Source organism: Oncorhynchus mykiss, chromosome 11 (genome assembly GCF_013265735.2).
Source record: "Oncorhynchus mykiss isolate Arlee chromosome 11, USDA_OmykA_1.1, whole genome shotgun sequence".
In the NCBI taxonomy this organism is placed as follows: Eukaryota; Metazoa; Chordata; class Actinopteri; order Salmoniformes; family Salmonidae; genus Oncorhynchus; species Oncorhynchus mykiss.
In genome coordinates, this window is record NC_048575.1 from 42,346,364 (window position 1) to 42,369,880 (window position 23,517).

Sequence of the window (23,517 nt, forward strand, 5' to 3'; positions counted from 1 at the left end):
GTGTAATGTGCAGTAGCCTATATCATGGGATCATTAAATATGTTTTATTTAGGGCTCATAAAATGTATTTAATCTATGGCTCATCGGGCCCAGGTAGCATCGGGCTTGAATTTTAGATCAAAGCTCTATAATAAACCCATCATGCTTAAATTATTTTAAATAAATCCCTGACGGTGTCACCAGCAAAGCACTCCCATACCATCACACCTCCTCCATGCTTCACGGTAGGAACCACACATGCAGAGATCATCCGTTCACCTACTCTGCGTCTCACAAAGAGAAGGCGGTTGGAAACAAAAATCGCAAATTTGGACTCATCAGTCCAAAGGACAGATTTCCACCAGTCTAATGTCCATTGCTTGTGCTCCTTGGCCCAAGCAAGTCTCTTCTTCTTATTGGTGTCCTTTAGTAGAGGCACATTTTCTATGCAGAAATTTGACCATGAAGGCCTGATTCTGAACAGTTGAACAGTTGATATTGAGATGTGTCTGTTACTTGAACACTGTGAAGCATTTATTTGGGCTGCAATCAGAAGTGCAGTTACCTAATGAACTTATCCTCTGCAACAGAGGTAACTCTGGGTCTTCCCTTCCTGTGGCGGTCCTCATGAGAGCCAGTTTGATCATAGCGCTTGATCGTTAAGTCCAGATTGATTGACCTTCATGTCTTAAAATAATGATGGACTGCCATTTCTCTTTGCTTATTTGAGCTGTTCTTGAAATAATATGGACTTTAACCAAATACGGCTATATTCTGTATACCACCCCTACCTTGTCACAACACAACTGATTGGCTCAAACGTATTAAGAAGGAAAGAAATTCCACAAATGAACTTAACACCGCACACCTGTTAATTGAAATGCATTCCAGGTGACTGAAGCTGGTTGAGAGAATGCCAAGAGTGTGCAAAGCTGTCATCAAGGCAGGGTGGCCACTTTGAAGAATCTCAAATATAAAACACTTTTGTGGTTACTACATGATTCCATACGTGTTATTTCATAGTTTTGATGTCTTCACTATTATTCTACAATGTAGAAAATAGTCAAAATAAATAAAAACCCTGGAATGGAACTTTTGACTGGTACTCTATATGGTTTATAATGCTTTTGAAATACTGGGTCACCTGGGAGAAAAGAGATTTATTGTTAGGATGGAACATTTGTAAAATACCAGGAAAATATTGAACCCTAGTGCATTACGCATCTAAACACACTAAAAAAAATGTTGTTTCAGTTGTATTTCAATGAACACGAAGATGACTTCTTTAAAGTTTACGCCCCAAAAAAGACGATGACTAAAAAACATGTCTAATGTAAGAGTGAGCTAGACAGTGATGATGGGGGGCTTGAAGCCATCGCTAAGGCGATAATATAATCATATATATGGCATTTAGCAGACGCTTTTGCGATCTAACAGAGTAAGCTAAAGCGCTACTGCTAATGAGCCCATATTAGAGTGTGGTAGAGGTACTATCAGGAGAGCCAGGCAGAGAGAAAAGAGGCACTGTTGACAGCTCACACACAGCCCGTCAGTCCCAGTGAGACCACAAGGCCTGTCAGAGGCAACCGAGTGACATCTCTCACACGCAAACGTGCACGAACGCACAGCACAAATACAAAACGTGTGACGCTACAGCCATCAACCCGAGACGAGACAAAGAGGATAGCGTCCCCTTACATTCTCGCCACGTTAAAACCGACAACTACTGGCCTTCTACAGAGCACCCTACAAACGCTCTACCGCATAAAGACAAACAAGGTCTGTGTGGATGGACAACAGGTCAAAGCCTTTCGAGGACGACGTCACCGTAGTCCGGTTATGTTAGGTGTGATGGAAGGACAGAATTGAGGCACCTCAGGTTCCATTTCCTATAACGCTGGACGTATTTGTTTTGATCCCTGAAATATTTCATTATCAATCAGAGACGAGGAACGAGTCAATGGGAAGGTGGACGATGTGTTAGTGTGTGTGTGGGATGATGTGGTGTTATATATGTTGTGTGTTTGGAAGACAATCCCAGCGGTCAACAGTTTGAGGGGACAGAGTTGCTCTGACGAGCGAGCGAGCGAGCGAGAGAGAAAGGAAAATAAAATTGAAAGAGAGAGAGTGTGGTTAACACTCCACACAGCCTGACCACACAAGAGAGCCTCTCTTTCCCTCTTCACCCGCCCTCCCTCCTCTCCTTTCTCCACCTCCCCCATCCTTTCTTTTAGGACGCTGTCTATCCCTTTCTTATCCTCCTCCACCACCGCCCCTCCCACGCTCACCCGTATGGGGATCTGCTCGGTCTCGCTCTCCTTCTGCGGGTTGCGGTACTTCTCGTAGAAGTCCCTCTTCTTCTTGCTCTCCCGGTCGTCCTTGCGCTCTCTCTTCTCGGCGGGTTCGTCCGAGGCCTCGGGGGAGGGCAGGGGCGCGGGCTTGGCCGGCCTCTCCAGCTCCAGGTGGTTCTCATTGGGGTTGAGCACCATCACACCGTAGCCTTCCTGGAAGACAACACACACAAATGTTAGAGAGTCCACGCATCCGCCTCCGACTCACTTCTGTGTCTCTGGCTGTGTGTGCGTGTGTTTAGGTGAATGCAGTTGATGCCCATACAATAATCAAAGTGAGTTATTGTATGGCCAATAGTGAGAGGCATCTGTGCCAGGGTGGTAGGGGAGAGACAGTCAGTCTTGCCATGGCAAGACAGACAGGCTTGGTATGGTAGGAGTCAGAACAGCATAACTATTGGGTGCAGGATTAGAACTCAGTGACAGGAGTCTCAGCTAGTGAATAGCATTGGGTCCAAAGGCCAGGTGTCACTTACTATCAAAACAAATTGACCCCTCCATCACTCAACTCAAGAGTTAGGGGCTGTCGTATACACGTGTGTGTGTGTGTGTGTGTGTGTGTGTGTGTGTGTGTGTGTAACTGCAATTCAAGTTTTGTGAGGATAACAAGGGGCATACAACGTTTAGCAGAAACAAAATACAAATGAACAAACAAATTCTAAATGGCATTATGCTGTAAAACTAAGATAAGGAAGTCAGAAAATGTCCTGTAAGTTGTTCGGAATTGAAACAGGCAGAAACTATTATGGTCAGGGGAAGTTTTCACAAGGCCTTAGTGACTTCTTCAACTCTGAAGACATTTTTAATTAAGTGTGTTTATTATCCCAAGCACTCTCAAACTAAAGCAGGAAACGGAGGGATTCCTTTTCCATTTTGGCAGCACTTCACACACACACTCTCCCTCTGTATACACACACAAACACACACACACACACGCACAAAAAATTGGCAGATCTGAACTGACAAAAAGGTTTCTTGAAGACAAGTGTAGGAGTAAGTGAGGAAATTTCACTCTGATTCCTCCCAGAGACGCCATCACACACACTGTCTACACACTGCAGCACGTCTCCTCCGTTTTAATAAGTGTTAACACAATGTGTGTGTCCCTCTTCCGCCCGTCCATGTCAAACCTGCCCCACACATTAGCACCTGGTGTGTGTTGACAACAGCAAAATGACACTTTCACACATCCCCAGACTATAAAATGATTCTTATTTTCACACTCTCTCCGACCGACGGCTTTAGCCAAAGCTCCCACCACTCCCTTTAGGATTATTCCAATCAAACTTTCAGACACTCTCAAATAAGACAAATCTGAACAAATTGCAGCAGTAGTGGGAGTACTTTCACCAGCAATTATATAACGATTTTATACAAGTATTAATTAAGGGCATACTTTATTAGGATCTATTTTGGGTTTTTAGGTCATAACTATTTCGCAAAATCTCTGACACCGACACCTTAATTGCTAGACAAATATTTTGAGTTTAAATATATTCAATTAAATAAATAATTCCGTTTTTAAATCAGCAGAGACTTTTAAGGAAGCTGTAAAATAGAAAATGAAGTAAGAATGAATTGAATCACAATATTAAGACCGACAGAGAAGTTGCTAAATGAAACAAACGTGATTAAATACATTTGTTTTTTCAGTTTGCTTCTATAAAAATAACATGGTCATTACCAAACTAAGTACAGGATCACCATCAAAGTGACATCACGGACAGCTGTCCATTAAAACAAGTCAAACAATTTCAAGACAAACAAATAACTGACAGCCCTATAAAACCCATTGTTCCACATATCATAACACACATTGATATAGAGCATCGACCCACACATTGACGTTATTCGGGAAGAAGCCTTTTATTAGGGAGCTGATAAGATTCTTTAGCTAGAGGAGTTCCTCGGCTGTTGGCTCTGACTTAAGTTCATTTTCTTCCAGTGTGTTAGGTGCTGCACATACGGCCCCGCACCACAGCCCCACCTGGGATGGGAGCGGAGCTGGAAGGGAGGGAGACGTCTTTCTCATCTTCCTCCTCTTTTGGGCATACTAGCTATCTGCAGTGGGAGGGGGGGAGGGAGGGGTAAAGTAATAGGTCAGGTTCTATTAAAGAGGCTTAGCTCAGTTCAGCACAGGCCCGGGGCTGTCTTTGTTGGCACAGCCACCACGGAGCAGTTCACACGGACCTTACGACCGGAGAGGATGAGGAGAGGAAGATGGGAGAGAGGAGGTCCGCTCCAGCTCTGTGCCACTGCCCACTGGTGGCAGGCTGGAAAAATGACTGGCAACACTGTCTTCCTCTCAATCAGAGGCGAGGAACGAGAGAGAAAGAGAGGGAGAGAGGACAAGACAAAGGGTGAGGGTGGATGGAGAGAGAGATAGAGGAGAGAGAGAGACGGAAATAAAAGACAAAGAAAGAAAGAAAGAAATGGATTGGGGAAGAGAGAGATGGATAATGGGAGAGTACCTTCATAGAAACACGAAGTGTTCAACCCATCCATCCATCAATCCATGTGCCTAAGATCTACGCAGCATATAGGGCAAAGCGTTAATGGGTGAACAACATTAGGCCTACTGAGCTAATGCTAGCCCTGTGTGGCCCAGCCCTGCCTGGGCTGATTGTGGCTAACCCTTAGTGCTGCCCAGTCACCCTGAAGCATTACTGTGAGAGGGACCGGTGTTCCCCAGCATCACCCTGCATCACAGACTTCTGCAGTAGGGCCATGGGTTCATCGCCTAGTCGGAAACCATCCTTTACGTCGACAGAGAAAGGTCTCAGGCAAACATTGGTCTCTGGGTCTCTTCCTTGCTCTCCTGTTCTGTCCAACAGCAAAGGCATTTTACACCAAGGGGAAAGAGAGTTAAGAGGCAGAGTTTATTTATTCAATCATCAATGTATTCTGGTGTTTTGAATTTCTCTGAAGTGAATGCCAACAGTAAGTACACGGTATTTTTTATTAAAGGTGGTGCCATCGCTATGTAATTAGGGGGAAAAAATTGATGAACTTGTATTTAACAACAAATGATATGTATAATTTATAACAAAGTACTATTACACATGAATATAATTACTACCCTAGTTAGCGCTGATTGTCTCGATTGCCTGTCAGCGGTGAAAAACATCTCACGCTCTCGCTTGGTGTGGACACTGATGTTGCGTCAGTGTTTCTTTATGCAGTGCTTTGCAGGATAAGCTTCACACACACACACACACACACACACACTTCCCATGCCCCTGAGTGCCCTGTGCCACCGCCACACAGAGCCCTGGCCCAGAGGGCAGCGGTCAGAGGGGTCACCCAGGCCCCTCCGAGGGGGACGCACCCCCGTCACCCCTCTCCGGACGCTCTTTAGCGCTCCTTTGTCGGGCCTGTCGAAGACCAGCCGACTCCCCTCAGATAGCACAACAATGGCCGCCGCTCAGGAAGCCCTGCTCTGCCGTCAGTCTCTGCCCTCCTCCATCTCCCAGTGTGTCACTAACGCCGCGCTGAGTATCAGCCTGACATCTCACACACACAGATCTTATTATACATCCCATTCAACGCCATCAACGGGTCTAATCAGTTCGCAGAGAAAGTGCAGATACGCATCGACAAAGGAGAAAACGCAAATGCTGCGCGTCAACGGGGAAATATTGATGGGTGGTTTATGTTTATTGGACCCAACCCGCTTTGATAAAGCTACGCGGTCAGACTGTGGTCCTATTTGGTCGTGAGACAGTGTAACGGTAACGCACCATTGTCTGCCTTCTCAGTGGTTTAAAGGAGGCTGACAAAAAAATGATTTATTTTTTTAAATAGGCTAAGGCATCCCTTTAAGAAGATGCTATCTCCATGTTCACAGTTGGGCTGTAATGAAATGAAACGTGTCTCACTTGTGTGTGTGTGTGGAGAGAGGCGGCCGAAACCGTGCACGTGTGTGTGTATAGAGTCTTTGATGTGTGAGCTCTCATGTAGCAAGCACGGCCTTTGGGCACAGCAAAAAAGGACAGGCACTTGACAGGTACAAAGCATGGCTGATAGTGGTCAAGGGGGCATGTGGGTAGGAAAGGGGATGTGTGTGTGTGTGTGTGTGCGCTTTAAGAAAAATATATTGTAGTATGTGAGCTTCAGGAAGATGGGTGTATCAACGTGTATACAAATGTGTACACGATGGCATTGTACACTGATGTGAGAGGGGATCTGTATGTGCTCGCTACATTATCAGCTACGGCTGGCAACGCTCTGTCTAATCCCTATTGGGGGGTTGTTCTTGTGTTAATATCAGGGCAGCTGACACTCCCTGTACCGACACCATCGGCTATACTTCCTTGTTTCTGTGATAGCCCTCCAGTGATTGGTTGTCGAGACTTGACAGGCAGAGGGCAAAGGCGCGCTCGCCACCGTCCAACCAATCAGAAGGCGCGGGAGGGAGACAAGGCGGCAACATGTCTGGAGGCGACACTGGGGATAGGCGGCACCAAGGCAGACAGAGGAGAAAAAAAGACCAACCTGGAAAATGAACGTGGGGAATCAAAGCCACATCGAGACACTCGCTCTCAATTCATGAACACACATTCACGGCTAATTCAGCAGATAATGATGCTTCCACAATGTGTTCTATTGAGATGAAACCTTAATAAAGCATTACACTAATACCTGAGATACAGGTAGAAAGCATGGGAGGATATATACAAATATATATATATATGAGAGAGCGAGAGCGGGAGAGAGGGAGAGAGCGAGAGAGAGAGAGAGAGAGAGAGAGAGAGAGAGAGAGAGAGAGAGAGAGAGAGAGAGAGAGAAAGCGAGAGAGAGATATTCTCTTTGAGCCCATAGAGAAGCATGGGAGGCCCTGGTGGTGGAGCATGCGGGAATGGAAATACAGTTATATGAAATGGGCCCCTCCTGGGCTGAGGCAGGCCCCCCTCTCTCTCAGGGCCACCCCTGCTCTGGGTGACCCTGCCTGTCTCCGGCTCCACGTGGGCTTTTTCAGCAGCCAGGGGCCCATTATCCCCCTCTCCTCGTCTCTCCCAGAAACCACACAGCTCACAAAGCACTGTCAGATTAAGACACTGTACCCCCCCCCCCCCCCCCCCCACCCCCCCACCAACCCTCTCTCACATATACACATACCCACAACCCCTCTTTCGCACAACCGCCACCAGCCCTTCTACACCCCCAACCCCATCTCTCTCACACACCCCAAGACCAGCCCTTCTAATACACATATAGATGTAGGATCATCATTTGATCACTCTTGACGCTGAGAATTTTCCTGCAGACGAGCTTCGTGATTCACACAAATTCACTGAAAACCCACACTAACACAGATATATTAACAGTATTCTACTTTTCATGTAGCCTCATTTTGACCAGCTAATAGCCTAACCACAATGCCAGCATTATTAAGGACTAACCGTTCAGATCCTGTTGCTGACCTAATATGTTCCTGTGGCTATCTGAGATTTATCTACACTACTGTCCCGAGTAAATAGATTCACTCACTCACTCACACCAAAAAAAGCACCCACAACCACAACCACACCAAATTGATTGTCTCATAGACAGCAGGTGTCTTCGCACAACAACATGGTTTATTACTGTACAGAGACAGTCAATTCAATGCCGCCTTCAATAACAACCTGAACTGGTCTCTGTGTGGACTCACTGTGTTTATAATAACGATCAACATTAGCATAATTAGGCCATGTCCTAATCCACAGTAACCTTATCTAACAAGTCAAGTTCTGTTCAGAGCGGGGAAAAACAAGGAAGTTTAACCTTGGCATGGGATGTGTGCTCATTTAGATATTGTTTACAGGCTCAACTGAATATTTATACAGGAGTTCAAAGTGGAGCGTTGTTGGGGAGGAAGTGAGGAGAATAGGAGTGGTTCATATCCCCCTGTGCCTCGGAATCTTTTCATGTCTGACTTAACATCTCTCCTTCTCCCCCCCCCCCCCCCTCTTCTGGTCCTGTTTATTTTCAGCACCTCCGCACGGACGCACACACACAAACACACACACGCGTCAGCGATAGGAGCAACACACTTGACGCAAAGCAAAGGCTCCCTCACATCTCAATTATTTATACGTCTCCTGGACGATTTCATCTCAGCAACTCGGCTACATTTAGCTTGCTTTCATTTTCTGAGCTACTGTAGAAGCTGGTTGACACCAGAGAAGATAGCCCAAAGCTCCCGAGGCCCTCTCTACGCTCCCTTACTCTCATTCACTCTTTCTGATACACTCCGTTTCCAATAGAATGGATGACCCCTGCCTGTACAGTACCAGTCAAAAGTTTGGACACACTTACTCATTCCAGGGTTTTTCTTCGTTTTGACTATTTTCTACATTGTAGAATAATAGTGAAGACATCAAAACTATGAAATAACACATGGAATCATGTAGTAACCAAAAAAGTGTTAAACAAATCAAAATATATTATATTTGAGATTCTTCAAAGTATCCACCCTTTGCCTCGATGACAGCTTTGCACACTCTTGGCATTCTCTCAACCAGCTTCATGAGGTAGTCACCTGGAATGCATTTCAATTAACAGGTGAGCCTTGTTAAAAGTTAATTTGTGGAATTAATGCGTTTGAGACAATCAGTTGTGTTGTGACAACGTAGGGTTAGTATATAGAAGATGGTATTTTACCAAATAGGGCTAAGTCCATATTACGGAAAGAGCAGCTCAAATAAGCAAAGAGAAACAGTCCATCATTATTTTAAGACCTGAAGATCAGTCAACACAGAAAATGTCAAGTTTTTTCAAGTGCAGTAGCAAAAACCGCTATGATAAGCGCTATGATGAAACTAGCTCTCATGAGGACCGCCACAGGAAAGTAAGACCCACAGTTATGTCAGCTGCAGAGGATAAGTTCATTCGAGTTACCAGCCTCAGAAATTGCATCAGATGACCTGGCCTCCACAATCACCCGACCTCAACCCAAGTGAATATTGGGGTGAGTTGGACTGCAGAGTGAAGGAAAAGCAGCAAACAAGTGCTCAGCATATGTGGGAACTCCTTCAAGACTGTTGAAAAAGCATTCCAGGTGAGCTGGTTGAGAGAACTACATGATTCCATATGTCTTATTTCATAGTTTTATGTCTTCACTATTATTCTATAAAGTAGAACATAGTAAAAATAATGAAAAACCATTGACTGAGTATGTGTCTCCAAACTTTTGACTGGTATTGTACCGTTACATATTACCTCCATTACCTCAACTAACCTGTACCCCCGCACATTGACTCAGTATTGGTACCCCCTGTATATCGCCTCGTTATTGTTTATTGCTCTTAATTAAAACATTGTACTTAATCATTTCTGAACTTGTTGGTTAAGGGCTTGTAAGTAAGCATTTCACGGTAAGGTCTGTTGTATTCGGGGCATGTGACAAATAAAATGTGATTTGAAGGGATGAAAATAGCAGTGTGGGTATAGGCAAACTATAGCAAGTCCCAGGCATATTTGAGCTTGAGGAAGACAACAAATAACATGGATTTGCCTCCATTGAACCACACTATGGTAAGACCCATCCATTTCAACACACAAGGACTGTGGTTGTTTTAACTCCACAACACATGTCAAGAGATTAGGCTGATACTAAATTCCTCTTGTCTGATGAAACTACACACACAGACAGATATTTAGACACACACACACACAGACAGACAGACACACACACACACTCTTGGAGAGCCCATCCTATGGTGATGCATACACTAGCACACACACTGCTTCATCAGCTCTCAGCGCGGCACCCCGTGGGGGTGTGGTGGTGGGGGCTGGACGGAGCATTAATCAACGGTCAGGTGGAATTTGTCAGAGCTATCGATTGTGCAAGTAAATGTTACAGAAGTCATTTGTCAAAAAATAAACAAATACAGGAGGGCAACGTGTCAAGCATTCACGGTGAAGTGACAGTGAACACGCACACACACACTCCTGTGTTCCTGTGGTTACACGAACCAGCCTGCTATAGGTTTTCACCATGTGTTGATCAGATGATCAACGTTGACCCAATTCAGAGATTAAACAGAGGAACAGACGGAACGTAAAAAGCAGAACATTCGTTTAGTAGATCATCTAGAAACATGATTACCCCTCAAATACGCGGAGAATCTACCTCGTATTGCACTGTCATAGTGTTGTATCCTTGGGTATCAAATCAGTCACCTGTACAGTGCCTGTACAGTAGATTGTTCCTGAGGTCCACACAGCTCTGAGGCCTTACCAGGGAGACAAAGACACACTGAGGTAGGGCTAGAAATAAATACAAATCCCCATTCTTACACCGTTAGCATTGTGATTTATATATTCTATTGTCTTCCCTCAGCATACACATCCATTTTTAATGGAGGGGAGATATAGATCATGGAATGATCGGTGCCTCCTTATTTTCCTGTCCAACTATTTAATGTATAAATCAGAGTCTTGCACCCCAGTGGGGGAGACGGCCGGAGGAAGCAGAAGGCGGCTCGGCCCGGCACAGGGCCACCGGAGGATGGTTCTGGAGGCAACTGGTGACAAGTGTGTGTGTGTGTGTGTGTGTGTGTGTGGGGGGGGGGACATACAGTATGCAGAGAATCAACAGACCAGGGCCAGTGAAGGGCTTCTATAAATCACTACATCACACAAACACATCCCCATAGCAAACCTAAGCATTATACACTGTCCATACATTTGTTATGTATGCATCTTTGTATGACAGGTGCGCGTGCGTGTCTCTGTGTGAGCAAGACAGTACGGGGAGAGATGGCACGCACAATGTCCACAACTCCCCTCTGTTGTAGTTACTGTTTTCACCAGCAATGAGAACTGTAAACCACTAAAAAGAAGGGTCACACACCTCCACAACCACACATAACCGTACCTCAAGTTGACCCACAGGAAGCCAAACCCCTGAGGCCACGTGATGCCTGATCCCCTAGGTCTACATCTGGTCACTCAGCAGCTATAGGGCTTGGAGGCAAGGTTTTGGGATTAGGGGCTGGGACTAGTGGCTTGGGTTTGAGGAGGCGTGACTGGCTCCGGAGCTGTGATCTGACATCCAGGCTGTAATCTGGGGATGTCTGGGGGTGAATAATGAGATCCTAGTAACCAGGCCCAGGTATTAATCTTAGTGAACACCACAGGCCCTGGGCGACCTTTAGGGGTTAGGGGTTAAAGTGGAATCCCTTGACCTCTGCACTGTTATTGTGGCCAGAAAGTGAGGGCCAGGAGCAAGCTGGTGGACCTGCTGGGATTGTTGATTATGTATTTATATGTGTGTGTGTGTGTGTGTGTGTGTGTGTGTGCCCATACAAAACCATAGGAAAGCATAATGTAACTTGCTTTCTTTAGTAGTAAGTGTGTGTACCAGGCTACATGTCATGCTAGCCTGATGAAACATGATATTTACCATGGTAACCTGCCATCTCGTCACTAGAACTGCACCATAGGTACAAGAGTCAGGTGAGTTGGCCGCAGCCAGTCTCAACATCTGTTTAAAGTGTTAACAGCAGGCATGGCTGCAGCTCTGCCCTGCCATTTACTCTGGCAATTTTCTCAGGATGTGACCTCAGAAAGAAAAAAAGCATTCAAGGACTGCATGCGTGTGTGTGTGTGTGTAATACAGAGCATTTTCCATAGTGTCTTAACACATGGCTTAGTACATGCTTGAGAGGACACACATGGAGCTACGCAAACATGATGGAATCCCCTTTATCCTCTACAAAGGGGCATACACATAGGCCTACACACGTACGGAAGAGTCTTCCTTGAAACAACAAGATAAACCAAGCTCACAGTTTCCTATTAACCTCGGACATTCCCGAAAATAGGTTTTAAGCAATTAACCGTTCAAGGCAGTCCTAAAATAAATGCCCCGTCCCATCACACCACCACAACCAGCGACACCCTCTTAAAAAAATATAATAACATTTGAAGACCACCTGTTGTCTATTATTTTTACATACTGCTTTCTCATAAATCATAACACTAGGTAATTAATCAAGCTGTCAAAACGGGGACTGGGGGTCACATGGCAGGGTCAGGGGTCGTATCCATGCCGATGGAGGTCAGGGTCACACCACATTCCTCATTATCAAGTTGGGATGAGAGAGGGCCCGAGCAAACAAAAGCGAAAGCAGATGGAGAGGGACGGATGGAGAAAAAAAAAGAGAAGGAAAAATAAGAGGGAGAAAAAAAAATTGGGACAAAGAAAAATGAAAGAAGCTGTCAGCTGCCTGCAAATGAAGATAGGGGAGCCGACACTGAGAGGGGAGGCGCGAAAGGGTGGAGGAAAAAATAATGCGATAAAAAGAGGACGGGCATTAAAGAAAAGAACAAGAGAAAAACTACAAGATGTTTCTTCCGTACAGACACAACATTTGTTGGCAAGAGGGCGGAGGAGGAGGGGGCAGTGGTTTGCGAGGCCCGTCTCCATTTGAAAACACGGGGATACAGATGTGGCAGATATGACTGTTATCTGCCTGTGTCTATCTATTGAGAGAAATGATCAAGCACAAAGATCGTCTCTCTCTCTCTCACTCTCTGTCTAGGTCTCTCTCCCTCACCAAAGTCACGATTAGATGGAGCAGACAGATGGACACGCATCGACAACAGATAGACAGATAGATGCAATAGAAGGACAATGAAACGCTCATTTACCATAAACAGCCATGTCCTGCAAATATATTCAAAACACACATAACAAGTACCATTGAGAGAAACAGAAAGGTTGCTACTCCTGTCATTGCTTGTGATTAAGGGAATTATTTCAAAACGCTGCCTTTTCCCTCTTTGGCCGCCTACATGTGACCACAGGTACTCCCCATATTCAAGTCGTGTCAAATGAAGCAAGTTTAACCCACACGGCGGTGAATATTTTATCCTAACTTAAGCTTGCACAATCAAAGGTGGGGGGGGGGGGAATGCTTGGTAAGGGCGAGAGAGAGAGAAGGAAGAAAATAAGAAAAACAATCTCAAAAACGCTAATGCCGCGGAACTCCACGCATTAGAGTCGCGCATCCCTCCCCGGCGTGAGACGCCGAAATCTCTGGCGTGGCGCTCTATCGAAAAACATCACTCCTAAATGAGACGCGACCACTGCGCAAAATTAGCTGTCAACCTTTCCTCAAAATCGCTGTTAATCTCGTTCCCAGTGTTTGCGGATTTATCAGCACATGCATCAATGTCAGCTCCTTGGTTACTGAGGCGCACTACTTGGGAGAAGATATAATTAAAAATGTTTAGGCATGGGGGGGTGAAACAGCATCTTCGTCTCTTCGTCTCCTGCAGGAGTCTGCAGAAGACGGCGTGATAAAGAGACAAGCCTCTCTCTCGTTGTCGTCAAACTCGGGGGTCGGCGAGCGCTGCTATCGCTGTAATGATGTCCACGCAGCACTGGAGACGAGAGCCATTATTTAACGGTGCTTTGACTCAGAGGAAAACAATGTCCCGCACATCCTTCTAACTCTTATCAACTGTTGAACGGACAGGCTTACTCCCTTATCAAGAGTGTTCCACACACACCAGAGGAAAGACAAGTGATCCTAGAAATTCTCCTGGACTTTAACCCCAAATAATAGAAAACAAGGAAATACCGATAACTAACAATAAATCATTACATCCATAATACAAAAGGTCTACACACGTTGTTTCAAGTATTCAGATACAGTTGTATCGCTATAGTACCCATCCAATAAGGTAGCACGTTCTGTAACCCTAACATTAACTGTATCTCTAACTAACCAGCAGCAGAACACTTCAAAATACAGCAACACTAGGTCCTTGACTGACCTGAAGAAACAAACAACTACTTCACAATGTAATTAAATACTTGATACTTGTCCAGCATCCCTCTTATTATGTAGCTGGCCTTTCCAAACCATCACTATTCTATCCAGCATGTGTCAAGACGAGAGGGGGGGGACAGACAGGGGCGGCATTAGCTATTCAACGGGCCTGTCTCTCTGTGTGTTCGCTAGGCTACCTCTGGGACTGGGCTGCTGAGATGTCCTGGAAACGTACCCCTTATATCACATACCCTGGCCCCGCCCGTACGTCTGTCTGTCTGTCTGTCTGTCTGTCTGTCTGTCTGTCTGTCTGACTGGCCAGACCTGGTCAGATGACAACAGGCCAGACAGCTTGGAAAAGAGAGAGACATGTATAATACATCCTGCATAAATAATTCTCCCCGTTGAGATTTTTGTCCTCCCTCGTCTCCCTCTCACTCTCCCCTGGGTTGGGGTGTCGGGGCGCGAGACAACCGTGTGTGGATCTGCGAAACTCCTACTGCTCTGTAGGTGTGTGCAAATAGTTCACAAAAAATGTGTGCGAGATTGTGAGTGTCGCCAAGCTCATTCCCATAAGGGCAGACACCCCCCTCTTGTCCTCCTCCCAGGCATCTTGGCCTCAACAATATCATACTCACTCAAAACCCATGGGACTCTCCTATAAGGGTAGTGGGCAGTCTAAAGTGTGCTTGTATTGTCTTTGCCATGCCGATGACAGTGTAGAGGCAGGTCCAACTAGCTCTCACAATCTCACGTCAGAATTAGACGTTCATCCATGTTTTGCAAATGTCAAATTTCGAAGTAGCTGAAAACGTCAAATGTTGAAGTATTTAAGGTTACATCATTAAGATTAGGGTTAAATTCAGGGATTAAGTCCAAAATCTTAAAGTTAGGCATTAACTCTGTATGGTTGAGTTTAGGGTTAAGGTTTGGGATAGGCTTAAGACCAAAATCTCAAAAACAACTTGCAACCTTTGGAGTCAGAGGCAGATGCTTATCCCCATCCGCCATTCCCGTCCACAGTGCCCTAGCAAAACAAAAAGCTACTTGAAGGTAACAGCGCTCACGGTTACCACGTCATCTCCCGACATCCACAGACATGGATGGGCAGGTCAGTGTATAGGCGTGGTACCATTACCCAGCGCTGTCCTGGTCAGAGATGAGAAGCTGACGAGTCCTGCCGCTACTGATCAACAAACACAGACAGACAGACGGGTGGACCACGAGTCAGGTGTGGAGGGGTCAAATGGGTAGGGCCAGGCGGGCTAGTAAAGTGGCAGCAGAGGGCTCGTCTGGTTGGCTGCTACTCTCATTTAAGCGGAGGACGAGAGTGATGTAGACCAAGGACTCAAGGGCCACAGCACAGTCGGCTCAGGGCTCTTTGCTCTCTCTCTCTCAGGCGATGTCTGACCACCAGAACACACACAACCTCCCTCAAACACACACGCGCCTGCAGTGAGCAGATCATCCTTTTTTTTTTTTCTTCATCCTGCTCCTTCTCATCCTTCTTCTCCTCCTCAGCCGAGAGGACAGACCTTTAAGTCGCTTATTCCCCTCTTCATTAGAGAGAAAATGAACTCTGGTAAACGCTTGTTAAAGCCCTTACCTACACTCCCCCGGTTAATGCGAGTGATCCATTTGTGTCTGTTTCTGGCTGACAACGCTTACCGGAAGATTAATCGTGGGGTGTCAGGCGACGGCAACCCCTGTCCCTTTCCCATTTCCTTTCTTCTGGGCTGCAGACGTAATAATGGAGCCCATCTTTTGTTGTAACAGCGTGATTAGTGAGGAGAAAAGGAGCGCGGGCGAGGGGGAAAAAAACCGCTGCCCTTCACAACTTCATACAAGTGTAGATGTGCGCTTGCGAATTAGGATCACTTGACTACGGCGAAGTGCGGTTATTAATTCATCTCCATACGGCAAAGAGAGAAAGGATATAATAAATGGCTTATTAATATTTCCCATTTGGGTCCGGCTGTCTTTATCTGTATCTGGTGCAGGGCAGGAGAGAGAGGGGCCTGTGTCGTCCCACCCCAGGGTCCATCAGTCACTGAGGCCCTGCGGCGATCCCTCTTGCTTACGGGAATGACAACGTGAAGTGCTCCGTCCAATCCCTGGGTGCAAGGGATAATCGCTGCTCATTACCGGCGCATTCCCAGGAATGCCTGCCTACCGGGGAAGCACGAATCCTCCACTGGATTGGGAGCAAACCCCGAGTGGACCAGCCACGGGAGTCACCCCCCCAAAAAAGTATGTTAAAATGAAAACAAGATACCTTTTCTTTTATTTATTCAGGCAACCCACACTCTATAAGACACATATATACATAACACCCACACACACCACTATATTCCCCCTCTGCCAGTGCCAATGGACCAGGGTGGCTCCAAAAGCTGGGGGATTGTGGGCGACTGGCGGTGTCTCATTAAATTTGCTGGGTTGTCTAATTGTCTTGCGCGGACCTCCGAGAGACTAGTACATTATACTCATCGCAATTAAGCAAACAAAAGAGTTGAGCCACCCAGGAACTGGGGATGAGGCTAGCTGGGGGTAACCCCACACACGGGACTACAAAAACAAACCCTCCTTCCAGCTACAAAAAAAGAAAAAGAAAGAGAAAAGATATGGGGGACAAAACGTGTGGGGGAGTGGAGGAGGAGAGATGAGAGAAGCATCCAGATCTTCCTGGGATTGGCCAGATGTCACAGGGGTGGGATGGGGGGGTCATTTGAGGCACACCTTTGTGCTGAACCTGTCTTGTTTACCACACTGCAGCTCAGCACTCTGAGAGGCCATTCAGAGGCCCAGCCTTTCAGAAAGTACTGAAGCACCCCTTAAGCCCACTTAACTACCATTTTCACACACTCTCCCTGCTCTCCTTTTTGTCCTTGCCTCCATTACATCAAACGCAGGAACAAAGGGGGGAGAACAGAAACTCTGGCCGCAGAATGGACCCATCACAAATATTAATGTGAAAAGGTGTTGAAGTGCAGAATCTACTTTTCTACACAAGGACAACTTGGGATTTTTTTTGTGGGGGGTTCTTTTGGCTGCAATGAGCTTGGTTTTCAGGCGAAAGGGGAGGCTAAGGACTCAAAGTGCAATTATCCACAAGGAAGGGCTTGAGACGAGCCACTGCTAAAGACTCCACACAGCCCATTAAAGGAGCTCTAAATGAAAGGCTGCATTCACACGCCACCTCTATTAGGCATAGCCTGCACACAGTGCATACACACAGACTGTCGCATATTAACACAACTTCACATATTTAAAAAAAAAACATTTAACATGAGCTTGATGATAAATAAATAAGTACACAGTCATTAAAAGGGGACATATTGAACAACTCCCTCCCTCACGATAAAAATATAGATATCTATCCATCTATACACACATATATACATATATATATATATATCTATACACACACACACACACACACACACACACGTGTAAATATATACATACACAGTTGAAGTCGGAAGTTTACATACACCTTAGCCAAATACATTTAAACTAAGTTTTTCACAATTCCTGACATTTAATCCTACTAAAAATTCCCTGTCTTAGGTCAGTTAGGATCACCACTTTATTTTAAGAATGTGAAATGTCAGAATAATAGTAGAGAGAATTATTTATTTCAGCTTTTATTTCTTTCATCGCATTCCCAGTGGATCAAAAGTTTAAATATACTCAATTAGTATTTGGTAGCATTGCCATTAAAATAGTTTAACTTGGGTCAAACGTTTCAGGTAGCCTTCCACAAGCTTCCCACAATAAGTTGGGTGAATTTTGACCCATTCCTCCTGACAGAGCTGTTGTAACTGACTCAGGATTGTAGGCCTCCTTGCTCACACACACTTTTTGAGTTCTGCCCACAAATGTTCTATAGGGTTGAGGTCAGGGCTTTGTGATGCCCACTCCAGTACCTTGACTGTGTTGTCCTTAAGCCATTTTGCCACAACTTTGGAATTATGCTTGGGGTCATTGTCCATTTGGAAGACCCATTTGCGACCAAGCTTTAACTTCCTGACTGATGTCTTGAGATGTTGCTTCAATATAACCACATACTTTTACTTCCTCATGATACCATCTATTTTGTGAAGTGCACCAGTCCTGCAGCAAAGCACACCCACAATATGATGCTGCCACCCCCGTGCTTCACGGTTGGGATGGTGTTCTTCGGTTTGCAAGCCTCCCCCTTTTCCCTCCAAACATAACGATGGTCATAATGGCCAAACAGTTATATTTTTTGTTTCATCAGACGAGATGACATTTCTCCAAAAAGTACAATCTTTGTCCCCCAGTTTCTGGAATTTTACAAGATGTTTAAAGGCACAGTCAACTTAGGCTATGTAAACTTCTGACCCACTGGGATTGTGATACAGTGAATTATAAATGAAATAATCTGTCTGTAAACAATTGTTGGAAAAATGACTTGTGTCATGCACAAAGTAGATGTCCTAGCCGCCTTGCCAAAACTAGAAATTTCAGGAGTGGTTGAAAAACAAGTTGACTCCAACCAAAGTGTATGTAAATTTCCGACTTCAACTGTATATACACACATACACACATACTGTATATACACGGAAAGTATTCAGACCCCTTCCCTATTTCCACAGTTTGTTACATTAAAGCCTTATTCTAAAATGGATTCAAGTTTAAAAAAAATCTCATCAATCCACAAACAATACCCCATAATGACAAAGCGAAAACAGGTTTTTAGAAATGTTTGCATATATATTCAAAATAAAAACAGAAAAAACATATTGACGTAAGTATTGAGAACGTTTGCTGAGACTCAACATTGAGCTCAGGTGAATCCTGTTTCCATTGATCATCCTTGAGATGTTTCCACAACTTGATTGGAGTCCACCTGTGGTAAATTAAGTTGATTGGATATGATTTGGAAAGGCACACGCCTGCCTACATAAGGTCCCACAGTTGACAGTGCATGTCAGAGCTAAACCGAAGCCATGAGGTCGAAGGAATTGTCCGTAGAGCTCCGAGACAGGATTGTGCCGAGGCAGAGATCTGGGGAAGTCCCCAAGAACACAGTGGCCTCCATCATTCTTAAATGGAAGAAGATTGAAGCCACCAAGACTTGGCAGCCTTGCCAAACTGAGCAATTGGGGCAGAACGGCCTTGGTTTGGGAGTTTGTCTGTGGAGATGGGACAACCTTCCAGAAGGACAATCATCTCTGCAGCACTCCACCAATCAGGCCTTTATGGTAGAGTGGCCATACGGAAGTCACTCTTTAGTAAAAGGCACATGACAGCCCGCTTGGAGTTTGCCAAAAGGCACCAAAAGGACTCACAGACCATGAGAAACAAGATTCTCTGGTCTGATGAAACCAAGATTGAAACCTTTGGCCTGAATGCCAAGCGTCACATCTGGAGGAAACCTTGCACCATCCCTACGGTGAAGCGCGGTGGGGATGTTTTTCAGTGGCAGGGACTGGAAGACTAGTCAGGATCAAGGGAAAGATTAACAGAGCAAAGTACAGAGAGATCCTTGATGAAAACTTGCTCCAGAGGGTAAAAAAGTATAAAACAAAACTAAATATATTTGATATTCTTCAAACTAGTAACCCTTTGCCTTGATGACAGCTTTGCACACTCTTGACATTCTCTCAACCAGCTTTAACTGGAATGCTTTTCCAACAGTTTCCAAGGACTTCCCACATATGCTGAGCACTTGTTGGCTGCTTTTCCTTCACTCCATCACTCTCCTTCTTGATCAACTACCCCTTACACAGCCTTGAGGTGTGTTGGATCATTGTCCTGTTGAAAAACAAATGATAGTCCCATCGAGTGCAAACCAGATGGGATGGCGTATCGCTGCAGAATGCTGTGGTAGCCATGCTGGTTAAGTGTTCCTTGAATTCTAATTAAATCAGACAGTGTCACCAGCAAAGCACCCCCACACCATCACACCGCCATGCTTCATGGTGGGAACCACACATGCGGAGATCATCCGTTCACCTACTTTGCGTCTCACAAAGACACGGCGATTGGATCCAAAAATCTCAAATTTGGACTCATCCGACCAAAGGACAGATTTCCACCGGTCTAATGTAAAGTAACGCATTGACTGACCTTCATGTCTTAAAGCAATGATGGACTGTCATATATCTTTGCTTATTTGAGCTGTTCATGCCATAATATGGATTTGGTCTTATACCAAATAGGGATATCTTCTGTATACCACCTACCTTGTCACAACGCAACTGATTGGCTCAAACGTATTAAGGAAAGCAATTCCACAAATTAACTTTTAACAACGCACCCCTGTTAATTGAAATGCATTCCAGGTGAATACCTTATGAAGCTGGTTGAGAGAATGCCATGAGCGCGCAAAGATGTCATCAAGGCTACTTTGAAGAATCTCAAATATATAATATATCAATGAGTAGGTGTTCTAAAACATTTGACTGGTACTGTATGTATATGGGTTTGAAATGATTGACACCCTTGACAAAGATGAGCAACAATGACTGTATGAAATAAATCATTCAAATACTGAGCTATACAGTTACATCGGGTCAAAGATCATGCCCCCAAGACATGCTTACCTCTCACCATTAACAATAACAAGGGAGGTTAGCATGTCCTGGGAGTATGATCTTTGACCCTGTAACTTTCTCACTCATCATTATTCACGATTAATTCAGGATTATCCGTAATCGTGGTAGCATCCACATGACTGTAGAAGTGTTTAGAAACATTATATTCTTATATAAAATAAAAGTTACTCCGTAAGGACACAATACATTATTTACCATTCATTTCTATTGGGCACAAAATAATCTGAAACACAAGCAGAGTTTGATGTTGTCATTGCGTGCTAGGAATATGGGCCAAAATACAAAAACAATTATTTATACAAATCCTTAGGGGTGTCAATAATTTTACCCCTACCTTTTTGAGAAAAAAACGAGTTAAACAAAATCTATTTCTCTAAGCAATTGTATTAGTATGAAATAGTATAATTTTCAAAAAACGTTTGCACACAATATAGCTCCCTAATTTCAATTATTCATTTTATACAAGTGGTGTCAAACATATGGACTGTGGTCCAAAGAGGGCCCTATCTGGCCCAATGGTGGTTTGAGTAAAAAACACATATACATACACATACAAATATATAAATCAGACAGTGTCACCAGCAAAGCACACCCACACCATCACACCTCCAGGCTTCATGGTGGGAACCACACATATATATATTTTAGCATTTTGTTTTGATGCTCCCTAACTCAATATACTTTCAAATGACTAAAACCAAATGGAAACAGTGTAGTAATGATAATGGACATACATTCATACAGTGTATTGACTGTGTCCAGCTTGCTAATAATCACCCAAATGAAAGCTAGACAGTCAGGGAGCATCAAAAAGTCAAAAAATGATGGATGGAGGACCATTGTTTGCTAATTTTGACAGCGTGAAAATATAACACATATATTCTGTCCGGCTCGCCAGACCTCGTTGAAGACCGAATGCGGCCCACAGGTCGAAATGAGTTTGACAACCCGTTTTATAGAGTAATTATTGCTCATCTTCATCAAGGCTATCAATAATTTCAGACCCAACTGTATATCATAATATTTATAAACATCAAACATATTCACTAAACATATGAAATACGTATGAAAATGTGTAGCTGATAATAATCGTGTTTTTTGGCTTAGTAACAAATCAGTGGAACTAAGACATTGAATTGACTAGTTAAATTAGTATGCCTGGCTGAGTTTGAGGTAAAGCCCAGTGTATTCCTCTTACCTCTCTTACAGTCTATCGCACGCACACGCACAGGTGGTATTACGCATGCGCTCAGAGTGGAACACTGCATTAGCCATCTCCAACCACAGAGAGGGGTGAAAAGTTTATGCAGCCATTACCCGTCAAAGAGAGTGCAGGACACACACACACACACCACACACAAAGAGAGAGAGAAGCTTTCAGAGTTCAGAGAGTCACGGTCAGGGTAGTGGGACACTGAAAAGCCCATCATGTGGAGAGAGATGGTGGATCACGCTAATCTCCAGGATAGCAGCTCCACAGACCCCACCTCTACCTCCTCAGCCTGCCCACACATTCAGAGCATCAGCTCTGGGAAAAGCCAGCCCTGCCTCCCCTGTGTTGTGCGGACTCTGATCCAGCCATGGTAAGAGGAATAGGGAAAAGTAGCAGATTATTTACATAGGCTATAATCTACGACAAAGCTATAAATCGACAACTATTTCTGTGAATATTCAAGTTTAGAGTCAGATGAATATTCAAATCAAACGCAATTTGTCACAAGCTTTATAAACAACAGTTGTAAGACCAACAGTGAAATGCTTATATTATTATTATGTTTAAATAACAAGGACTAAATAGACGATGAGTCACAATAACTTGACTATATACACGGGGTACCAGTACCAAGTCAATGTGCAGGGGTACAAGGAAATCGAGGGAGATAGGTACATATCACAAGGAATAAAGTGACTAAGCAACAGGATACTGATGAATCAAAAGAGTTTGTGCAAAGAGGGTCAAAGCAGACAGTCCGGGGAGCTACTTGGTTAAGTATTTAGAATTCTAATGTCTCGGGGGTAGAAGCTGTTCAGGGACCTGTTGGTTCCAGACTTGATGCATCAGTACCGCTTGCAGTGCAGCAGCAGAGAGAACAGTCTAACAATTTTTAGGGCCTTACTCTGACACCGCCTGGTATAGAGGTCCTGGATATCAAGGAGCTCGGTGTGGTGCCTTGCGGTCGGATGCCAACCAGTTGCCATACCGAGAGGTGATGCAGCCAGTCAGCTGGACAACCTTTTGAGGATGGCAGCATCATAAGTGGTGGGAGGGTCCATGTACAGTGTATTCGGAAAGTATTCAGACCCCGTGAATTTTTCCACATTTTGATATGTTACAGCCTCATTCTAAAATGGAATTAAAAAGGTTTATTAATCAATTTCACCCATTTTTCTTCAAAATTTCGAGATATCCAATTGGTAGTTACAGTCTTGTCTCATCGCTGCGGACTCGGGGAGAGGCGAAGGTCAAGAGCCGTGCGTCCTCCGAAAAACAACCCAGCCAAGCTGCACTGGTTCTTGACACAATGCCCACTTAACCCAGAAGCCAGCCGCACCAATGTGTCGGAAGAAACAGCAGGCAACCGTGTCAGTGTTCATTGCTTCTGGCCAGCCACAGGAGTCGCTAGAGCGCGATGGAACAAGAACATCCCTGCCGGGAAAAACCTCTTAAACGAACTGAAATATCATTATCATATTATAAAGTATTCAGAACCTTTACTCAGTACTTTGTTGAAGCACCTTTGGCAGTGATTACAGCCTCGAGTCTTCTTGTATATGATGCAACAAGCTTGGCAACTGTTTTTGGGGAGTTTCTCTAATTGTTCTCTGCAG

General features: G+C 44.7%; 1 protein-coding gene across 8 annotated transcripts in view; it reads right to left on the bottom strand.

Annotated features, from left to right (window-relative positions):
- The window catches only part of LOC110535712 (family with sequence similarity 172 member A), a 245,931-nt gene that overhangs the window by 166,979 nt on the left and 55,435 nt on the right, over window positions 1-23,517 (bottom strand). For all 8 annotated transcript variants that reach the window (XM_036935495.1, XM_021620906.2, XM_021620902.2 and 5 more), the window contains exon 7: window positions 2,268-2,483. In XM_036935495.1, coding sequence (XP_036791390.1) covers window positions 2,268-2,483 — 216 coding nt within the window. The remainder of the gene's footprint in view (window positions 1-2,267; window positions 2,484-23,517) is intronic.